The sequence below is a fragment of the Pan paniscus genome, chromosome 9 (assembly GCF_029289425.2).
Source record: "Pan paniscus chromosome 9, NHGRI_mPanPan1-v2.0_pri, whole genome shotgun sequence".
Lineage (NCBI taxonomy): Eukaryota > Metazoa > Chordata > Mammalia > Primates > Hominidae > Pan > Pan paniscus.
The window spans coordinates 123,553,335-123,573,433 of record NC_073258.2 but is presented as its reverse complement, the minus strand read 5'-3'; the positions used below and the strand labels follow the sequence as shown (position 1 = coordinate 123,573,433).

General features: G+C 41.3%; 1 protein-coding gene across 2 annotated transcripts; it reads right to left on the bottom strand.

The window, feature by feature from the left end:
- On the bottom strand, positions 1-18,680 carry CRTAM (cytotoxic and regulatory T cell molecule). Of its 2 annotated transcripts, XM_003819969.5 has the most exons (7): positions 18,013-18,680; positions 16,237-16,398; positions 9,535-9,615; positions 7,471-7,554; positions 4,631-4,777; positions 4,088-4,174; positions 1-892 (listed from the first exon to the last, which is right to left on the bottom strand). In XM_003819969.5, the coding sequence occupies exons 1-7, from the start codon at positions 18,083-18,085 to the stop codon at positions 762-764; spliced, it is 765 nt and encodes a 254-aa protein (XP_003820017.3). In that variant the 5' UTR covers positions 18,086-18,680; the 3' UTR covers positions 1-761. The 2 variants fall into 2 exon arrangements, with proteins under 2 accessions (XP_003820017.3, XP_054950974.1); XM_055094999.3 differs by lacking the exons at positions 16,237-16,398; positions 18,013-18,680 and having other exon boundaries at positions 9,535-9,748.
- Positions 18,681-20,099: the final 1,419 nt, after the last annotated feature.

Below are 20,099 nucleotides of genomic sequence, written 5' to 3'. Positions count from 1 at the left end.
TTCTTTTTTTTTTTTTTTTTTTTTTTAGGCAGAGTCTCCCTCTGTCGCCCAGGCTGGAGTGCAGTGGTGAGATCTTGACTCACTGCAATCTCCACCTCCCAGGTTCAAGCGATTCTCCACCCTCAGCCTCCCAAGTATCTGAGACTACAGGTGCGCACCATTACGCCTGGCTAATTTTTGCATTTTTAGTAGAGACGGGGTTTCACTATGTTGGCCAGGCTGGTCTCCAACTCCTGACCTCAAGTGATCTGCCTACCTCAGCCTCCCAAAGTGCTAGGATTACAGGCATGAGCCACCGCGCCCGGCCAGAAGTAACTTCTTAGGATCAGAGATCTTTAGGTACTTTGCATCCCAAATTTCTTTATTTTGTGACCAGAAGAAAATATTAAAAAGAAAAAAAAAATTTTTAAAGCAGTTCCATTAGAGCAAAGCATCAAAAAATCCTGTTCCATTTGAGGTAGGATGTTAGCTGCTCACACTGACCCTGATCCCCAAGGCTTCGTAGAATCCTCCTGCTCTGAAGTAGTGTCAGGCATAATTATTTTTTTGCTTTTCTTTTTTAAACTACAAGCTTTATGTGCATGGTTTGGTCCTCATGTTGCTGCCCTAGCTCCGGGGCAGATCATTATCCGAGGACACCATCTTGCATTGCACTAAGAGGTCATTATTAATGTCTCAGCAATTAAGCTCCTTCCCCCAGGCTGGTCCACTGAGGTGACACTGCGGCAACCCTGAAATCACATGTTCCATTGCAGAGAGCACTACACAATACTCTCTGGTACTTGGATGTGCTTTTCTTCTAATTTTGAATGTTGTACATTTTCCTTCCTCTTTGTTTTTGCTTCTGAGTACAACTTTGTGATGTAGTTCATGCAACGCATAGGGTGGGAAGCTGAAAGAAAAACAAGTTGAAGATGAATATTTATTTTGAATAACATTGCACCCATTTACTTGAAACACTTTGATTGGATATCATATTTTTAGGTTCACGTATTGCTTTATAAAAACCTAAAACTTACTGATGCATATAAATGGTCTGAAGGCATTATTATATTCTTTTTTGTTTTTCATGTTTTTTTTTGAGACAGGTTCTCACTCTGTCACCCAGGCTGAAGTGCAGTGGTGTGATCACGGCCCACTGCAGCCTCAGCCTCCCGGGCTCAAGTGATCCTCTAACCTCAGCCTCTTGAGTATCTGGAACTACAGGCACACACTACCATGCCCAGCTAATTTTCAAATTATTTGTAGAGACGGGGTTTCACTATATTGCCTAGGCTGGTCTCAAACACCTGGGCTCAAGTGATCCAGCCGCCTCAGCCTCCCCAAATCCTGGGATTATAGGCATAAGCCACTGCACTGGCCTATACTATAATTTTTAAAGAAGTCTTACTATATAAACAATATACTGGTAAACCTGAAATAAAATATACAGATATTTCTGCTGTAAAACAATCTGTTGCTGACCATAACATATTGCCTTAGCAAAATTGCAAACTAAAAATAACAGGGCTTACTGCAAAAATAGGGTTGGGGCAGATCACACTCAAGGCCTGTGCAATTCTGTACAAAGAGACTAGAGATGGCCCCAGATAATATTTTTAATATGTGCAAAACAACACAATTAAAATGCTAGATTTGAGGGTGCTAAGGCAAGGAGGATGAAAGTGAAGGCTTGAGCTCAGGAGAAAGTGAAACCCCCAGCAAACCCCTGAAGATGTACTTTTCTGGGGAGGAATCCCCTGAGTCGTGCAGGTACTCATTTTAAATTTTCTTAAAGTTGGCTGGGCATGGCGGCTCATGCCTGTAATCCCAGCACTTTGGGAGGCCAAGGTGGGTGGATCACTTGAGTCCAGGAGTTCAAGACCAGCCTGGGCAACATGGTGAAACCCCATCTCTACTAAAAATATAAAAATTAACTGGGCGTGGTGGTGCGTGCCTGTAGTCCCAGCTACTAGGGAGGCTGAGGCGGGAGGACTGATTGAGCTGGAAAGGTCAAGGCTGCAGTGACCTATGATGGCACCATGGCACTCCAGCCTGGGCAACAGAGTGAGAGACCCTGTCTCAAAAACAAAGAAAGAAAAATTGTTTTAAAAGTTGAACTGGAAGGGCTTCCATTTTTCCAGCTAACAGACATAATTCTACTCCCACTGTTTTGGTTCTTCTTGCCTAGGAAAAACAGCTCAGGGAGCAACCCAACTCACACATGATATTAACATCATTTTCCTATCCGCCAGGTGAGTATGTGATGACGGGTATTTGGAAACAGGTGTTGCAATACAATGGACTTGGATGTTGTTTACACACATTTTCCCCTCCCACCCCCAGTTTTCACACAGTCAATTCTCTTGTGTTCCTTTCCCAGGAACACAATACACGATGTACACGAATAGTACATCTATTCGTTCTTCTCAGTTCACGCTCTAGTAGGTCAAAACCTAAAGAGGCAGAGGTGTTACAAAAGACAAGCCTCCTACGAAAACCTCAGTAAAACCAATAGAATAGAGCGGCAAAACTCGCTGTATTTCTTGCAGCTCCTGGCGGGTAGAATAAGTTAGTTTGTATGGAGGAAATAATATGGTTGGAAGGTGGAATGTTCTTGCTTTTCTGTAGTCCTAGCTTCTGCCTTCCAGATCTTTATCAAGAATACAATCCCCAACCTCCACTTCCCATACACAATCTCCTTCCCATCCCGATTCTCTTCATTTTCTTTACATATTTTGTCTCAGGAATTGCAATGAAGTCATCCAAAGGACCTGACACGTGCCTTCTTGAATTAATTGAGCCTATAGTCACTCATTTAACACAAATTTATCAACTAACCTGCGCTAGAATCTGAGGATACAGAGTAAATCTGATTACTCACCACCTAAAGGAGTATTGTAGTAGCTATGTAAAAACACCAAAAATGACAATATGGAGGAAGAAGTGCTTCTATGACAAAGGTGTCATAGGATCCTCTGGTGGTCTTGGGGTATCCCTGTGTGCGACGTCAAACAGTCAAGGATGGCTTCCCAAAAGGAAGTCACCTTCTGCTACATGAACTTAACTGCTACTATTTATTTTTGCAGATGAGACTCCTTAAGTTCTACAGGATGATTTAGGAGACTTTCTAGTGCTAAAAAATCAGATTTTGATTCTTTTCCTTCTTTTTATTTATTTTTATTTTTATTTTTTTGAGGTGGAGTCCCGCTCTGTCAACCAGATTGGAGTGCAGTGACGCGATCTCGGCTCTCTGCAAGCTCCGCCTCCTGGGTTCACGCCATTCTCCTGCCTCAGCCTCCCAAGTAGCTGGGACTACAGGCTCCTGCCACCATGCCCAGCTAATTTTTTTGTATTTTTAGTAGAGATAGGGTTTCACTGTGTTAGCCAGGATGGTCTCGATCTCCTGACCTCGTGATCCGCCCGCCTCGGCCTCCCAAAGTGCTGGGATTACAGGCGTGAGCCACCGCGCCCGGCCTCCTTCTTTTTAAAGGCGACTACTTAATTGTGATGGTTAATTTTAAGTGTTAAGTTGGGTGGATTAAGAAATACCTCAAATCTGGTAAAGCATTATTTTTGGGTTTGTCTATGAGGTTGTTTCTAGAGGAGATTAGTGTGTGAGTCTGAGTGGAGTAGGTGGGCATTGAGATTTGCCCTTGATGTGGGTGGGCACCATCCATTCTGTTGGGGGCCCAGAAAGAACAAAATCAGAAAGAAGGCAAATGTGTTGATCTGTCTGCTGGAGCTGGAATACACTCCCTCCTCTCTCCTGGCAGCAGAACTCTAGACTCCCTAGCTTTGGATTTCAGGACTTTCGCCTGCGGTCCCCTGAGTTCTCAGGCCTTTGAACTTGGACTGAGCCAGGCTACCAGCATACCAAGGTCTCCAGTTTGCAGACCTCCTGTCCAAGGACTTGTCAGCCTCCATAATCTCATGAGCCAATTCCCCTAATAAATCCTGCCTCATATATATATATACACACACACACACACACACACACACACACACACACACACACACATTCTGTTGTCTCTGTCTCTCTGGGGAAATCTGACTAATACATTAATGAACCTCATTGTTCAGATCTCAGGTCATACAGTTGACTTACATTGGCCATTTTTCTCTTGAGATGATGTTTCTTCATTATTTGACCTTGATCTGTAACTTTCTAGTGTGTGTTCTGAAACTTCGTTTTCTACAAAAAAAGAAAATCAAGCGACTAATTTCTGATGCCACAGACATGTAGAAATGTATATTTGAATAAGATAATACCTCTGTTACTGTGCAATAGTAGACTCACCATGCCCCTCCCATAACTCATACCTCATTAATTCAACACATAGTTTTTGATTCCTGTAGGGACTGTGCTAGGCAGTCCTGGGATTTTTATCCTTCTGTGAATAGAAGTGTCTATCATTTAATGCCAATTTCTGGAGCTATGCTAGTTTCTATTGATTATACACTCTTAGACTATAGTCCCTGGAGATTCACACCCGAGTTTACTAGAAAACAAACAATTGCTTATCTGAGACAGCACTTATCAAATAGATTATGTAGTGTCTGACAGAAAGCTTTAATGGACAGAATTTCCCTTTTTTTAGCCATTTGTTCTGGCGTCTTATTGCCTCTGTCAGGTTCCCTGCCCACTGACCTTTCTTCCATATCACATGTGCTTTCCTCAGCTTCATGATGAAGAGCTGGACTATGATGAAGAGTATGAAAATGAGGAAGGACACCAGCGTGAGCAGCAGGATGCCACTTTTCTTCCTTGCCAATCCTAAATACTGAGGATTTGCTTCTATAAGGAAAATGAAAAAGGAGTTTAGATATTTTGGGTTTTTTGTTTGTTTTTTTTTTGCCACTGGAGAATATGTAACAATACTTCTACAATGTGATATAAGCTAATAGACAGCTCAGATGAAGAGATGAGAAAGATCTTACCCCTGAAGGTAAAGAGACTTACATTGTTCATTCTCTGAGAACAAGCAAACAGGCATACAACAAACAAGGCAATTATGTGTGATGTTTTGAAAAGATTTTTTAAGTTACATAGCTATTGGGCTAGTTATTTTTTATTTCTAGAGAAAGCATATGAGAAAATCGACTTAAATTATAGTCAGGAGATTCAAATTAGCTTTAGGAATGATTTTTAGCAAAATATAGTTAAGTAGCAAGAGGGATTGTTAAGGAGTTTAAAAAATGATCCAAATAAAATGAAAATTTATTTATCTTGGTTAGGTTAAATGTGGCCCTACAGGAAGGCATTTGGGCTAAATCAGATGAGCTTGTAAAAATATTTCTAGCCAGGTGCAGTGGCTCATGCCTGTAATCCCAGCACTTTGGGAGGCTGGGATGGGAGGGTTGCTTGAGGCCAGGAGTTTGAGACCAGCCTGGGCAATATAGTGACACTTTGTCTCTACAAAAATAATAATAATAAAGAATTAGCCAGGAGCAGTGGTGCACACCTGTAGCCCTAGCTACTTGGGAGACTGAGGCGGAGGATGACTTGAGTCCAGGAGTTTAAGGTTACAGTGAGCTATGACTGTGAAACTGCACTCCAACCTGGGAGACAGATGAGACCTGTCTCTTAAAAAAAAAAAAAAAAAAAAGGCTTTCTAAACCTAGAATTCTGATTCTATGGGCTGTAGTTTTGCTAAATGTCCTAGTCACCTCATCTCAACCAATGAATAATTAAGGAGTGCCAGCTATGTGTAGAACATTGTGCTTGGACCTACAGAAGGCACAGTTCACATGCTTTGGGGATTAGCTGTCTCTATATATAAACAAATTAATAAAAACAAACAAAAGTAAGATATGTCAAATTCTGGATCCATATGTATTTATATCATAGTGTGTTCAGGGGTTCAGAGGCAAGAATGGTCTCTGAGGGTTGAGTTGGTCAAAAAAGTTTTCAGTGAAGATATTGGCCTTGAAGGGGGAGTAAGGAGAGGTGAGAGGAGGTCGCCTCTTCCACCAGGGGCAGTGAGGATAAACAAGGGCAGGGCCATTGAAAAGGGTTGGTGTTTTCAGAGAAAAATATGTATCTCGTAAGGACTTTGTAGATATGAGACTGCAGAAGTAGGTAATAGATGGCACCTAATGAGGTGTTTGGGACTCGTGCTCTGTGTTGTAGACTTCAGGAAGCTATCAAGGGTTTTAGAACACAGGTATGCAGAGTGTAAAGAGATATTTTGATGGTAGGGTGCTAAAAGTGAACCAGAGGAGGAGAAACTGAAGTTATAATACTCCATGCAGGAGATGATGAGAGCCTGGATTGGGACGTTAACTGTGACAATGGACAAAATACCTGAAAGACAAGACTCAAAAGTTCTTGGAAATTGCCTGATTTTACATACGTGTGTGCATATGCATATACATATACACATAGATATATTTGTACACATACATAGGAGTGATAGATAACACCAAGGTTTGGGGCCTGTGTGTTGCTTTGGGGCCTGTGTGATGCTTTGGACAAGCTGATTTTGTGGGAGAAGGTGCTGTTTGGTATTTAGCAATGTTGAGTTTGGGGAAATCGCAGAAAATTCAGCTACAGATACATAGAAAATGGAAAGAAATTGGGAGCAATGCTGAGGAGGATGTTCTGGAAATATAGGTATAGAAATCTTTTGCTGACTGGGCACAGTGGCTCACACCTGTAATCCCAGCTATTTGGGAGGTGGAGGTAGGAGATCTCTTGAGCCCAGGAGTTCAAGGCTGCAGTGAACATGATCGTGCCCCTGCACCCTGGCCTGGGAGACAGAGAGAGACCCTGTCTCTAAAAACAAAACAAAACCAGAAAAGAAAAAGAGAAATCTTTTGCCTAGTGGGAACAGGAACCATCTTGGGAATGAGTAAACTCTTTAAAAAATAAGGGAAGAACAGCTGGGCGCGGTGGCTCACGCCTGTAATCCCAGCACTTTGGGAGGCCGAGGCAGGCAGATCACCGGAGGTCGGGAGTTCAAGACCAGACTGACCAACATGGAGAAACCCCATCTCTACTAAAAATACAAAATTAGCTGGGGTGGTGGCGTGTGCCTGTAATCCCAGCTACTCGGGAGGCTAAGGCAGGAGAATCACTTGAACCCGGGAGGTGGAGGTTATAGTGAGCTGGGATTGCACCACTGCACTCCAGCCTGGGCAACAAGAACGAAACTCTGTCTCACAAAAAAAAAAAAAAAAAAAGGGGAAGAACAAAAGATGGAGAAGTAAAATCGGAAGTATATACACATTTAAGAAGTCAGAAGAGGAAGATAAGTTAATTAATGGATACAGAGAAGCAGTGGTTAGCAACAAATAACAGAACCAGGAAAAGTATGTCAAGAAGCCGAGAGGTAACTAAATCAAGGAGGGACAAGGGAGTGATTAACCAATCATGTCCTAAAGGGCAGAAAGGTCAAGAAAAGGGAGGACTGACAAAGGCCATTGAATTTATCGATTAAGAGGTTAAAATGTCGAGTGTTTATTCTAAATGCAGTGGGTGACACTTACCGGTGGTCAAGTCAGGATCTTGAGTGGTTTGTTCTTTCTCTTCCTTGTCAATCTCCGATGTACTAGAATCTTCCGTTACTGAGACTAAAGTGAAAGAAGATAAAACATGAGCTATGCATACATTATATACATGTGACTATATTCAACTGTAGTTACGTAAGTCTTCCCAGAGCAGTTTGGGAAGCCAAATTCAAAAACAGTACTGAGATCATTTTTGAACTATGGATTTCTTGCAAACATAATTGCAAATGGCTAGGCTCACTTTGCCTTATTTTTTTAAGGTAAATGTTTTGAGCATTTACTCTGTGCCTGGCCTTGAACTGAGCACGTGGTATATATTATTTCTCACCACAGCTCTGAGAAAACGGAGGTTTAGAGCAGTTATGTAAAGTACCTAAAGTCCTGTAGCAAATAAGTGGCAAAGCCAATACATAAACTCTGTTTTACCTAACTCTAGAGCCCAGCATTTAACCCATTATTTCATATTTCCATCCTGAATCAGGCCTATTAGGGAAAAGGTCTTTAGGATAACAAACTGCTTCAAGATAACAACTGAACACCGAGGAACGGCATTCCAAGCTTTAATTATAGAAAACCTACAGCCTGAAATTTATGTTGAAATATAGCTTCAGTTATTCAAACCTCTGCTTGCCTCCCCATTAGAAGTGGGATGTACTAGGATGTTTTTTCTAGATAAGATAAATTATGAAAAATCAGAAACTGTGTGTGTTTTTTTTTCCAGATTTTACTGCTGATGTTTCCAATTTCCTTTTTTCCCTCTGCAGTTTCTTGCTTTTCAGTCTATTGCACAGCGCCACTATGTGGACCCCGAGGGGAATGAAGCCTCCCATTCTATTGAAAATGGGTATTAAAGGTAATAAAATCGTAGAAATGGAAAGCTGAAAGGAATTTTAGAAACCCTATTTTTAAAGTCTTATATGTGGAAAAGCAGAGCAGAAAATTGAGTTGTTCAGTAGCAAGCCGTTAAAAATTACTAGATTCTAAACACGTTTACAAATATTGGATTATGAAAGCAAGTGATGTGGCTGTTCCACTTCATAATATTTTCAATTTCCATTGTCCTTCAAAAAACTGTATGGTACATGTTGTATTTATCAGTGTTTAGAAATCCCAAACATTTACTTTTAAATATTATTTAGGATACAAATTTTTAAAAATGTGATCTGATACTCAGAACTATGAACACGATAATGATCTGAAAGCGCTTATTCCAACAAATGAAATTATTATTGACACATTACATGAAATGGAAAGAGAATATGTAGGAATTTATGCCTTTCTGGATGAGGCTAATAGTCTTGCTCAAAGCACCATAACCAATTCTTTCTTTCTTTCTTTCTTTCTTTCTTTCTTTCTTTCTTTCTTTCTTTCAATTCATTTTCTGAGAAGCTGGACACTATGCTAGGTAAAATACAAAGTCAAATTAGATATACAATCATTGCTCTGAGTTAACCTCTAGTGAGTTCACTGTCTAAAAAACTGGAATTATAATCCAGGCTTTCTAAATTATTCTGTATTTGTAGTTCAATCCCATCATCAAAAATGACCTGAGTTATTGACAATCAAGTAATTGATGTGCCTTCAGAGGTGATTTTGTTATTCAATGACAACACCAAATCTCCAGCTTCTGCTTCTTTTCTCTTTGTTGATACCAAGTCTGTGTTTTGTGTTTGGTGTGCTTCAGATGGGAAAACAAAGAAACGAGTCTCTCTATAAATGAATTCAACTTTGTCCTTTACTGCAGAGGAAATTCAAATGTCACAGTCGTGAATGTGTGTGTACATGTGTACATCTCTATCTCAGGCAAACTAGAACTGAACTTGCAAAGCTTTATGTCAGCCTGAAGCCCATCCCACTAAGTATTCCGATGCCTGATGTGGTTCTACTCTAGGGTGCTACAAAGCTGGAGCCAGTTGGAGGGGGCCTGTATGGTCTTAGTAAAAATTAAAACAAAAATTATTCTTAAAACTTAGAATGAGAAAAATAACCTTCCCAAGGAAGCATGATTTTTTAAAAACAAGTTTGAACGATTTTGACACTTACCAGTACTGGTGGGCTGCTGTGGGTCTTGAGAGGATAGAGAGTTTCTCTCCAGAGCATCTGAAGCTGTCTCTTCATCAGTAACTAGGAAAGGGGAAAAACAAAATTCTGCTACTATAGAGAGCAGTTTTACCCACATTGTGCTCAGTAAAAGAGATTGGAGAATATATTTAGCGGCTACCTGCTTGTAGAGGTTGTGCAGAAACCCCAGAACTGTGTGTTCTGCGGCTCCTGCTCTGGTTTTTGAATCTGTATCCCACTGAGTGCCCATCTGCTCACCTGCCTGGCTTAAAGCACAGCATGCTGGACCTCTGTGTGGTGGCAGTGGTAGGCAAAGAGTATTCACTGTTTCTATCTGTGTCCTTCTATCCATCAATCAATCCCTCTGTCTGTTTATCTACCCATCCACCTATCTATCTACCTATTAGATGGCTTTGGAATCAGCCTCAGACTGGGCTGAATTCCAGTGCTGCTATTTACCTGCTCCTGAATGAGTTGGACAAGATACCCGACCTAACACTTTTTTTTCTCTTATCTGTAAAACGGAGATACTGACAGCATTTACCTCTTCGAGTGTTTTGTGAGAATTAGTAAGTTCATTTATATAACATGTTTAGTACAATGCCTAGCTATTTATGAAGCACAATGCTAAATGTTATTGTATAACATTAATCAATGCTTAGGAATGTTTCCAGAGGGTCAGCTTAGTATAGGTTTTACCAGTCATTGAACAGGTTTACCAGCCACATCCAGGAAGCATGTAATAACTGTGCCTGTCACTTTACAAATACTAATACTGACATGTCGGGTGGGCACAGTGGCTCACACCTGTAATCTCAGCACTTTGGAAGGCTGAGGTGGGTGGATCGCCTGAAATCAGGAGTTCAAGACCAGCCTGGTCAACATGGTGAAACCCCATCTCTACTTTAAATACAAAAAACTAGCTGGGCATGGTGGTGTGTGTGTGTTTGTAATCCCAGCTACTTGGGAGGCTAAGACAAGAGAATTGCTTGAACCTGGGAGGCAGAGGTTGCAGTGAGCCAAGATCGCACCACTGCACTCAAGCCTGGGCGACAGAGCGAGGAGACTCCCTCTCAAAAAAAAAAAAAAAAAAATATATATATATGTATATGTATGTGTGTGTGTGTATATATATATGTGTATATATATATATGTGTGTATATATATATATGTGTATATATATATATATATATATACAGACACGTCACAGGTGGTTCATGTTTTTATACAATTTGTGAGTGCTTCTTGGTGTTTATTTAATCAAATAATTTTCCATGGTTTTGAAAACATATCTGGTTAATCAAACATTCAAACTGTATGAAAAATATAAAAATACCTGAATTGTGTGTAAGGGCTCTGAGGAAAGAAAGAATTACTAAGGAAACATTATAGAGATAATAATATAGACTGTAAGGCTAAAATGAACTCTGACCACACAGGTGCCGAGAAAATTGAAGAAAGAGGAGAGCTGCTGGCAATGAAAAGAGGGAAAAGCTGGAATGCTAGTCAAATAGAAGTACTGGGAATAAATTTTAAGAAGAATATGGGGCCGGGCACAATGGTTCATGCCTGTAATCCCAGTTCTGTGGGGGGCCGAGGCAGGCAGATTGCTTAAGCCCAGGAGTTTGAGACCAGCCTAGGCAACATGGCAAGACCCCATCTCTACAAAAAAATAGCTGGGCATGGTGGTGCGCCCCTGTAGTTCCAACTACTCAGGAGGCCAAGGTAGGAGGATCATCTGAGCCCAGAGAGGTCGAGGCTGCTGTGAACCGTGATTACACCATTGCGCTCCAGCCTGGGTGACAGAGTGAGACCCTGTCTCAAAATTTTAAAAAAGAAGAAGAACATCACTGGGGACATATAGAATAAAATTTATCAATAGTGATTTAAATCTTCTAACATAGTATATACTATGTGAATTCAGAAAATTATGTTTATGTACAAAACAAGTTTTGTCTATACATATTTAAAACTAGACTCTGTATTTACTTTGATTTATCCTGTTAATTAACAAGCTAGCAAACTATTGCATTTAGACTGAATGTTGTTTTAATTGGGTGGATAGTGGCACATGATGATCTACCCCCCTAGTTGGTCAGAATATTGTAGACCTCTGCTATCCAATATGGTATGCACTAGCTCCAACGACTATTTAAATTAAAATTAATTAAAATGAAAATATATTAAAAATTTAGGCCAGGTGCAGTGGCTCACACCTGTAATCCTGGCATTTTGGAAGGTGAAGGCGGGCAGATCACCTGAGGCTGGGAGTTCAAGACCAGCCTGGCCAACATGGTGAAACTTGACTCTACTAATAAAAACACAAAAACTAGCTGGGCATGGTGGTGGGCACCTATAATCCCAGCTGCTCAGGAGACTGAGGCGGGAGTATTGCTTGAACCTGGGAGGCAGAGGTTGCAGTGAGCTGAGATAGCACCATTGCACTCCAGTCTGAACGACAAGAGCAAGACTCCGTTTCAAAAAATAAAATAGCTCCTCATTTGCAATAGTCACACTTAAAGTTCAAATTTCGGACAACTTGTATCCACCACTGTGAGCTTGACAACCTCCAAATGCTTAAAGATTTCTGATGAGATCAGTGATGATATTAACGAATGTGATTTTGATGCTGAAATATATCAACATTGGAAAGTTCTGTAGAACTTAGTGAATCAGTATTTTCCAAATGACTAAAACATAACGTTAGAAAAATCATGCCTGGGTAAAAGTTCTAAGCAAAGTGCAAGACAGTACAGTGGGTTTTAATATAACAGTATGAAAAGTTCATTGACATGGGCCCAGAGTCCACATAGCAACTAATCTTTAAGAAACTACTACTTGTTGAGTTTTGGTGTAACATCAAAGAAGAATATCCACAATTATCTGAACCAGCTATTAAAATACTCTACCCTTTTCCAATTATATATTTGTGTGAGATTGAATTTTTATATATTTATTTAAAGCAAAATAACATTTTGGAAGAGATCGAATGCAAAAGTTACAAGAACCTAATTGTTTTCCGTTAAGCTAGACATTTATGAGATTTTCAAAATGTAAAAAAATGACATTTTCACACTAATCTTTTCAGTGTTACAAAATATACTTTTTTTTTCATTAAAATATGTCATTTCTGGGCCGGGTGCGGTGGCTCACGCCTGTAATCCCAGCACTTTGGGAGGCCGAGACAGGTGGATCACCTGAGGTCAGGAGTTCAAGATCAGCCTGCCCAACATGGCGAAACCCCATGTCTACTAAAAATACAAAAAAATTAGCCAGGTGTGGTAGCAGGAGCCTGTAATGCCAGCTCCTCAGGAGTCTGAGGCAGAAGAATCACTGGAACCCAGGAGGTGGAAGTTGCAGTGAGCTGAGATCGGGCCACTGCACTCATCTCAAAAAATAAGTGCACTCCATCTCAAAAAATAAAATAAAACAAATATGCCATTTCTGTTAACATGTAGCAGATTTATTATTTTAAAATAAATTGACAGATACATTTTTTTTAATTTCTCAGTTTTAATTTCTAATAGGTAAATATTGACAGACATCACCTACATAAGTAAAAGTTCTTTGGGGTTCTCGATTATTTTTAAGAGTGTAGGGAGGTCCTGAAATCAAAAGTTTGAGAACTGTTTTTCAAATATTTAAAAAATCCTATCCCCAGGTAAGTAATAGAAAACCAAGATTCCTCATTTTAAATACTAAAAAGATGAAATAAACCAGGTGCAGTAGCTCACGCCTCTAATCCCAGTGCTTTGGGTGGCCGATGAGGGAGGATTACTTAAGCCCAGGAGTTCAGACCAGCCTGGGCACCATAATGAGATTCTGTCTCTATAAAAAATTTTAAAATTAACCAGGTGTGGTGTGTGCACCTGTAGTCCCAGCTACCCAGGAGACTGAGGTGGGAGGCTCACTTAAGTCTGGGAGGTAGAGGCTGCAGCGAGCTATGATTGCACTACGGCACTGCAGCCTGGGCTACAGAAGGAGACCTTGTCTCAACAACAACAACAAAAAGAGCCAGGTGTGGTGGTTCATGCTTGTAATCCCAACACTTTGGGAGGCAGGCAGAGGTTGAGGGATCGCTTGAGCTCAGGAATTCAAGACCGGGCTGAGTAACATGGCGAAGGCGAAACCCCATACCTACAAAATATATGAAAATTAGCAGGGCGTGGTGGCTCACGCCTCTGCTCCCAGCCACCCTGGAGACTGAGGCAGGAGGATCAACTTGAGCCTGGGAGGCAGAGGTTATAGCGAGCCAAGACTGTGTCACTGCCTTCCAGCCTGGGCAACAGAGTGAGACCGTCTCAAGAAAAGAAATAAATAAATGATAATTCTGAAATCTGGGTGAGGTGGCTCATGCCTGTAATCCCAGCACTTTGGGAGGCCAAAGAGGGAGAATTGCTTGAGCCTAGGAGTTTTGAGACCAGCCTGAGCAACATAGGGAGACCCCGTCTCAACAAAAATTTAAAAATTAGCCAGATGTAGTGGTGTGTGCCTGTAGTACTAGCAACTTGAGGGGCTGAGGTGGGAGGACTGATTGTGAACCTGGAAGATTGAGGCTGCAGTGAGCCGTGATCACACCACTGCACTCCAGCTTTGGTGAAAGAGTGAGACCCTGTCTCAAAAAACAAAACAAAACAAAAAAACAAAGATAGCCTATTCAAAAATCGATTCCTGTTGCTCTACTCTCTTTCTCGAAGCATCACACTGTGGCTTTTTCAGAGGAAGGCACTTCTTTCCTCAGGACCACCCTAGTCCTGGTGCTGGCATGACCCTCACTTTACCCAGGTCCTTCTATGCAGAGCATAGGAATGAAAGGGGTCAGAACCCTTATGTGTAAATGTGTTTTAAAGCATCCTCAGCTAGTAATATTTTTTGCCTAATTGGGTGAACAAAATGTTTGTAACATCTATATGTCAATATAGTAGCAGCTAGCCAAATGGAAGCAACAATGAACTAATGGAAGCTATCAACAGCTGATGCTGGCGTTTCTCTTTGAATACTATTTGGAGATCTGGCAATGAGTACAGCAAATAGATCACAAATAAAAATTAAGTCTTAGCCTATTATTCTTATTATTATGAGACAGAGTCTCGCTCTGTTGCCCAGGCTGGAGTGCAGTGGCGTGATCTCAGCTTACTGTAAACTCCGCCTCCCGGGTTCAAGCGATTCTTGTGCCTCAGCCTCCCAAGTAGCTGGGATTATAGGCGTCCACAATCATGCCCAGCTGATTTTTTTATTTTTAGTAGAGATGGGGTTTTGCCATGTTGGCCAGACTGGTCTCGAACTCCTGACCTCAGGTGATCCGCCCGCCTCGGCTTCCCAAAGTGCTGGCATTACAGGCGTGAGCCATCATGCCTGGCCTTAGCCTATTATTAAAAACATCTTTAGCTATAATTTTGAGTCATATAGAGCTATAGCCGTAAAGGTGGAGAACTACCATTTCCCCCTTCATAGTAATTTTTGTAGATGGCTTGAACAATTGCTGAAAATTAAGAATGCATTTTTTTTCGACATTGTTGGTTCTCCTATTGAAGAACCTGAATGTCTTTAGGAAGCTTTTAGATACAGGCTCATCCCCCACATGCCCTATGCTTCAGTTCTGCTGCTGGAGGTGGAGGCGTGGGGTGGAGATGACTCACAGAGGGGTGGGGGTGGTTGGGTAAGGTTACTGTACAGCTCGGTCTGTAGGTCCATGAGTCTTACAGTGCAGCTTCTGCAATGACTACTTTTGGTTTGGTGAGAAAGTGACCCATGGAAAGTTTGTGGTAGTCAGAGGGGGCCTGTTAACCACAGCCACAGCCCCCACAGGGCATCACGGCAGCTTTCCCACAGTGAGGTTCTCCTAAGCAAGCTTGCCTTTCAGCATCAGCGATTTCGTCTGATAAAAGAGCTTTTTCAATAAATGCATTGTCATCCAACAGTTTCCTCTTTCACTGATGTGAGTAATTCCTTATACTTTAGGATTTGATTACACAGAGAAGTACCATGTAAAACAGTGAAACTCAGAGTCCTACTAATTGCAGACTTCTTACAGGACTCATGCATCTTAAAGGATACCTCTTGGCTCAAAGAGTTGTGTACAGTTTTAAAATTATTTCTTGGACTTTTGGGGAAAGAATCATAGAATAGAGGTTCTGAGAATGGAGGCAACTCCTCTTCACATTTAATATTGGATGTTTAAAATGGTGTTCAACTCAGAATATTAACATGGTTAAACTAAAATCTTCAAAGCAATTATAACAATAAAATAAATCTAAACAGGAATTATGTAACTGTGTGTTTCATATTCACATAAAATGATATTGACAATTTAGGTTTATTTCAGCTAACATTATCTCCTTCTGGGTCAAGTACAAAGATGCAGTATGATTCATATGATTGCTCCAAAAACACAACAGCAATAAAACGATTTAAAGTCATTATCAAAAAGCAAGCATGACACTATTTGCATATGGCGCTGTGCTAGGCTTTCTGCTCAACTGGGGTTCTTTTGAACATTGGAATAGTTGGAATTCCGTCACTCACCTGGAGAAATTTCAATCAGTACAGGAATTTGCTATTAGGAAAGCTTTGTTGGCAGTAATCTTACTCTGAAGGACTCTGCCCACTGCATTTAATTTTGTTTGATAGTGTAATATTAAAGTAAATCAAAAATTATTCAAGAGAATCATTAGTTCTTCTTACCCAAATCTTCAAACCGGAAGGGTGCTACTAGTTTTCTCCCTTGCAGGCCTCTGTGTCGGATAATGCAGTCCACCGTTGAATTTTTGCCATAAGTGTGGATTATGAGAGTGCTGGTAGTATTACATCTCTTCCCATCAGTTTCAAATTCATGGTGCGTTCCACCTATGTAGCAATTTGAAGAGGTTATGGCTATTTAATGCTACTGGATGAGGTTGGTTCTATTAGAGGCCAATGGCCTTGACTTCATGGCAAACATTAGATTTCTAACCTTATTCTAACCTCAGCCAGTTCCCTTGTATAGGCTTGGTTCTGGTCACAAAGGCAAACAGATGAATGAGAGTAGATGATGGTTTTCTACAAACTTTTCACTACTGGAAAAAAAAATTCAAAGCTTAAGAAGGACAGCTTGATGTTGTTAGGAAACACAAAGATCCAAGACCTTATTCTGGTTATATGAATAAGGCGAATTAAAGGGAAGTCTTATAATGAAGTAGAATTGGCACTGCCCTGGGAATCAGATCTGGGTTTAGGTCTTTTCTCTCTAGAACTCCATTTGGCCCTCAGTGTTCTCAACTGTAAAGGGTCCTTTGCAACTCTAAGAATGTTGATTACAGGCCGGGCGCAGTGGCTCACGCCTGTAATCCCAGCACTTTGGGAGGCCGAGGCAGTTGGAACACCTGAGGTCAGGGGTTCGAGACCAGCCTGGTCAACATGGCGAAACCCCGTCTCTACTAAAAATACAAAAATTAGCTGGGTGTTGTGGCATGCACCTGTAATCCCAGCTACTCCAGAAGCTGAGGTAGAAGAATCATTTCAACCCAGGAGGCAGAGGTTGCAGTGAGCCAAGATCGTGCCACTGCACTCCAGCCTGGGAGACAGAGTGAGACTCCATCTCAAAAAAAAAAGATTGTTGATTACATAGATATCAAAGGTAATGTCTGTTGAAATGTAAGCAAACTATAAACAGTACCCAGGCACCATAATTAATTAGTTATTCTGTTTCAAAGTCTCAACCTTTAGGTGCTTTGTTACAAGAATATTTTTAATCTGTTCTTGTGGGTATGACACAATATAGTACTATACAATATAGGGAAGATCATATCTGTTCCAATTATATGTATTATGTTAAATATATTTTCAATTTTATATCTGGGAAAAAGTTTATGCTCAGAGATATTATACTTCTTTTTTTTTTTTTTGATAGAATTTTGCTCCTGTTGCCCAGGCTGGAGTGCAATGGTGTGATTTTTGGCTCACACCACAACCTCCACCTCCTGGGTTCAAGCAATTCTCCTGCCTCAGCCTCCTGAGTACAGGCATGCACCACCAAACCCAGCTAATTTTGTATTTTTAGTAGAGACGAGGTTTCTCCATGTTGGTCAGGCTGGTCTCGAACTCCTGACCTCAGGTGATCCGCCCACCTTGGCCTCCCAAAGTGCTGGGAGTACAGGCATGAGCCATTGCGCCTCGCCTGAGATATTATACTTCTGTATTATACTTATTTTAGAAAATTTTGTGAAATTTTAAGAAGTCATTATAGTTCACTTTAGATTTTTACCTGTTTTAAACAAAAACATTTTCAATATCTATGATTAGCCTTTCAAGATTAAGGCATAAAATTGATTGGTTGTAAGAATAACTTGTCTGGAAAAGAGCTAATGAAATATTAAATGATGTCTTCTGGCATTGTCTGCCACTAGAGGGTGCCAAAACATTTAAAAATCCCCTGGAAATTTGAGTAGGAAGGAAGACAAAGAGAACCATTTCTCCCCTTACCGGACACTTCCATGCTATTCCCAAGTAGCCAGGTTATCTGCGGAGGGGGCTTGCTTCTCATGGTGGAGCACATGAGTACAACATGTTCTTCTCCATTTTGCTTTCTGATAACTGAAGCTTCCAGGATTGGCTTGAAAGGAGTTGCTAGAACAAAATGGATTTTTCTGTGTTAATTAGATATGAGTCTGCATATCTCAACAAAGCACAGAGCCTAATAATCTGTAGGTGATTGTTATAGGGTATACTCTAATTAATGGGCTTTCTTTTTTTTTTTTTAGACTTAGTCTCCGTCGCCCAGGCTGGAGTGCAGTGGCACGATTTCGCCTCACTGAAACCGCCACCTCCCAGGTTCACGCAATTGTCCTGCCTCAGCCTCCTGAGTAGCTGGGATTACAGGCACCTGCCATCACACCCAGCTAATTTTTGTATTTTTAGTACAGATGAGATTTCTCTGTGGCCAAGCTGGTCTCGAACTCCAGACCTCAATTGATCCGCCCACCTCCACCTCCCAAAGTGCTGGGATTACAAGTGTGAGCCACTGCGCCCGGCCCATATTTTTTAACTTAATCTCTTCCAGAATACAGTCATGTTAAAGGGCTTTCATGTGCTTGCAAAGCTACTTTGGCTGAAGCCAGAATGTATATTACTCAGTGTGTTGTTAGTCTCTGAAAATTCCCGAACAAGCAATGTAGCAACAATTCTTAAAATGTGGTATATGAGGCCGGGTGAGGTGGCTCACGCCTGTAATCCCAGCACTTTGGGAGACCAAGGCAGGTGAATCACGAGGTCAGGAGATCGAGACCATCCTGGCCAACCAACATGGTGAAACCCCATCTCTACTAAAAATACAAAAATTAGCTGGGCATAGTGGTGCACGCCTGTAGTCCCAGCTACTCGGGAGGCTGAGGCAGGAGAATCGCTTGAACCTGGGATGGGGAGGTTGCGTGCAGTAAGCCGAGTTTGCGCCACTGCACTCCAGCCCGGGCGACAGAGCAAGACTCCATCAAAAAAAAAAAAAAAAAAAAAAGGTGCATTTATCTTATAAAGGGCATGTTCGTCCTTTTTCTTTATACTTCTGTCTTGGAAATACTTTTTAGTTAGGCTTGCTTCTTCCTGTTTCCCATTCTACTTCCACTTCAGTCCAGAACTGAGCTCTTCCCCATTTACTTAACTCACCCATCTGCCATCAAGACCTTGTAAAGGCACTTCTTAGCTCCAAATATACATTAGATGTGTTACTTGTTGGCAATACGAAGATGAAAAAGGTATGATTCAAGGAGCTAATAGTCTGGTGTGGCTTCAGCCCCTAAACTGTTAATGAAAAGATTATGTGTTGAGAGCAATGACAGAGTATACATGGGGTGTTATGAGAGCCCAGAAGGGCACACAAGCAGCTGAGCCAGGATGTGTGCTCCCTTACAAGAAGACAACGCTGAGCTGAGTCACAGTGGTTCTCAAACCCCTCCCCGAGAGCCACTCCTTCTCAGCTACTTTCCCATCATGCCTTTACCGTATGGCAGGCACCACACTGCAGTAATTCAACAGGAGAAGTCTAAGACATTCATTTGTGTGATATGTGAGATGATGTTACTTAGAGATCAATAAAAAGCAATGTTTTTAATCGATCTGTTCTGCCACAAAAAACAAAACAAGTAAGGATAGACATACTGGACACAGTTGACCATCTGTAGAACTGAGTAAGTCCCAGGCAATTAGGAGGCTGTCACTTCCTATCCGCACCTCCCAATCCCGCCCTCCGACAGAAAAGAGGAATTGCTTGGCAGAGAGGATTTGAGCAGATCAAGCAGTGCAGCTACATCTGAATTCATTCTATCTTAGGATTTGCTGTCATGAGGTTCCACTTCATCTGCATACATGTTTTGCTTCCTGAGCTGGTGCGCAAACTCCTTATGGGCAGAGATTGTGCCTAATTCATCTCTGATTCCCAAGAACCTCACATGGTGCCTGGCGCATAGTCGCAGCTCATCAAATATTAATTTTTCTTTTCTTTTAGTTCCCTGGAGAGAAAATTTAGTTGCTGTCAAAGACAAATTTCACAAGTTCACAGTTCAATCTAGGGCTCGCTT

What these genes read in the sequence shown, in the direction of transcription:
- CRTAM (XM_003819969.5), bottom strand. Translation starts at nt 18,085, where the DNA reads ATGTGCTCCACCATGAGAAGCAAGCCCCCTCCGCAGATAACCTGGCTA. An exon ending in CTTCCGGTTTGAAGATTTGG is followed by an intron (nt 9,616 to 16,236) that starts GTAAGAAGAACT and finishes CCCCTTTCCTAG; the next exon opens with TTACTGATGAAGAGACAGCT. An exon ending in AGATCCTGACTTGACCACCG is followed by an intron (nt 4,778 to 7,470) that starts GTAAGTGTCACC and finishes TTTTCCTTATAG; the next exon opens with AAGCAAATCCTCAGTATTTA.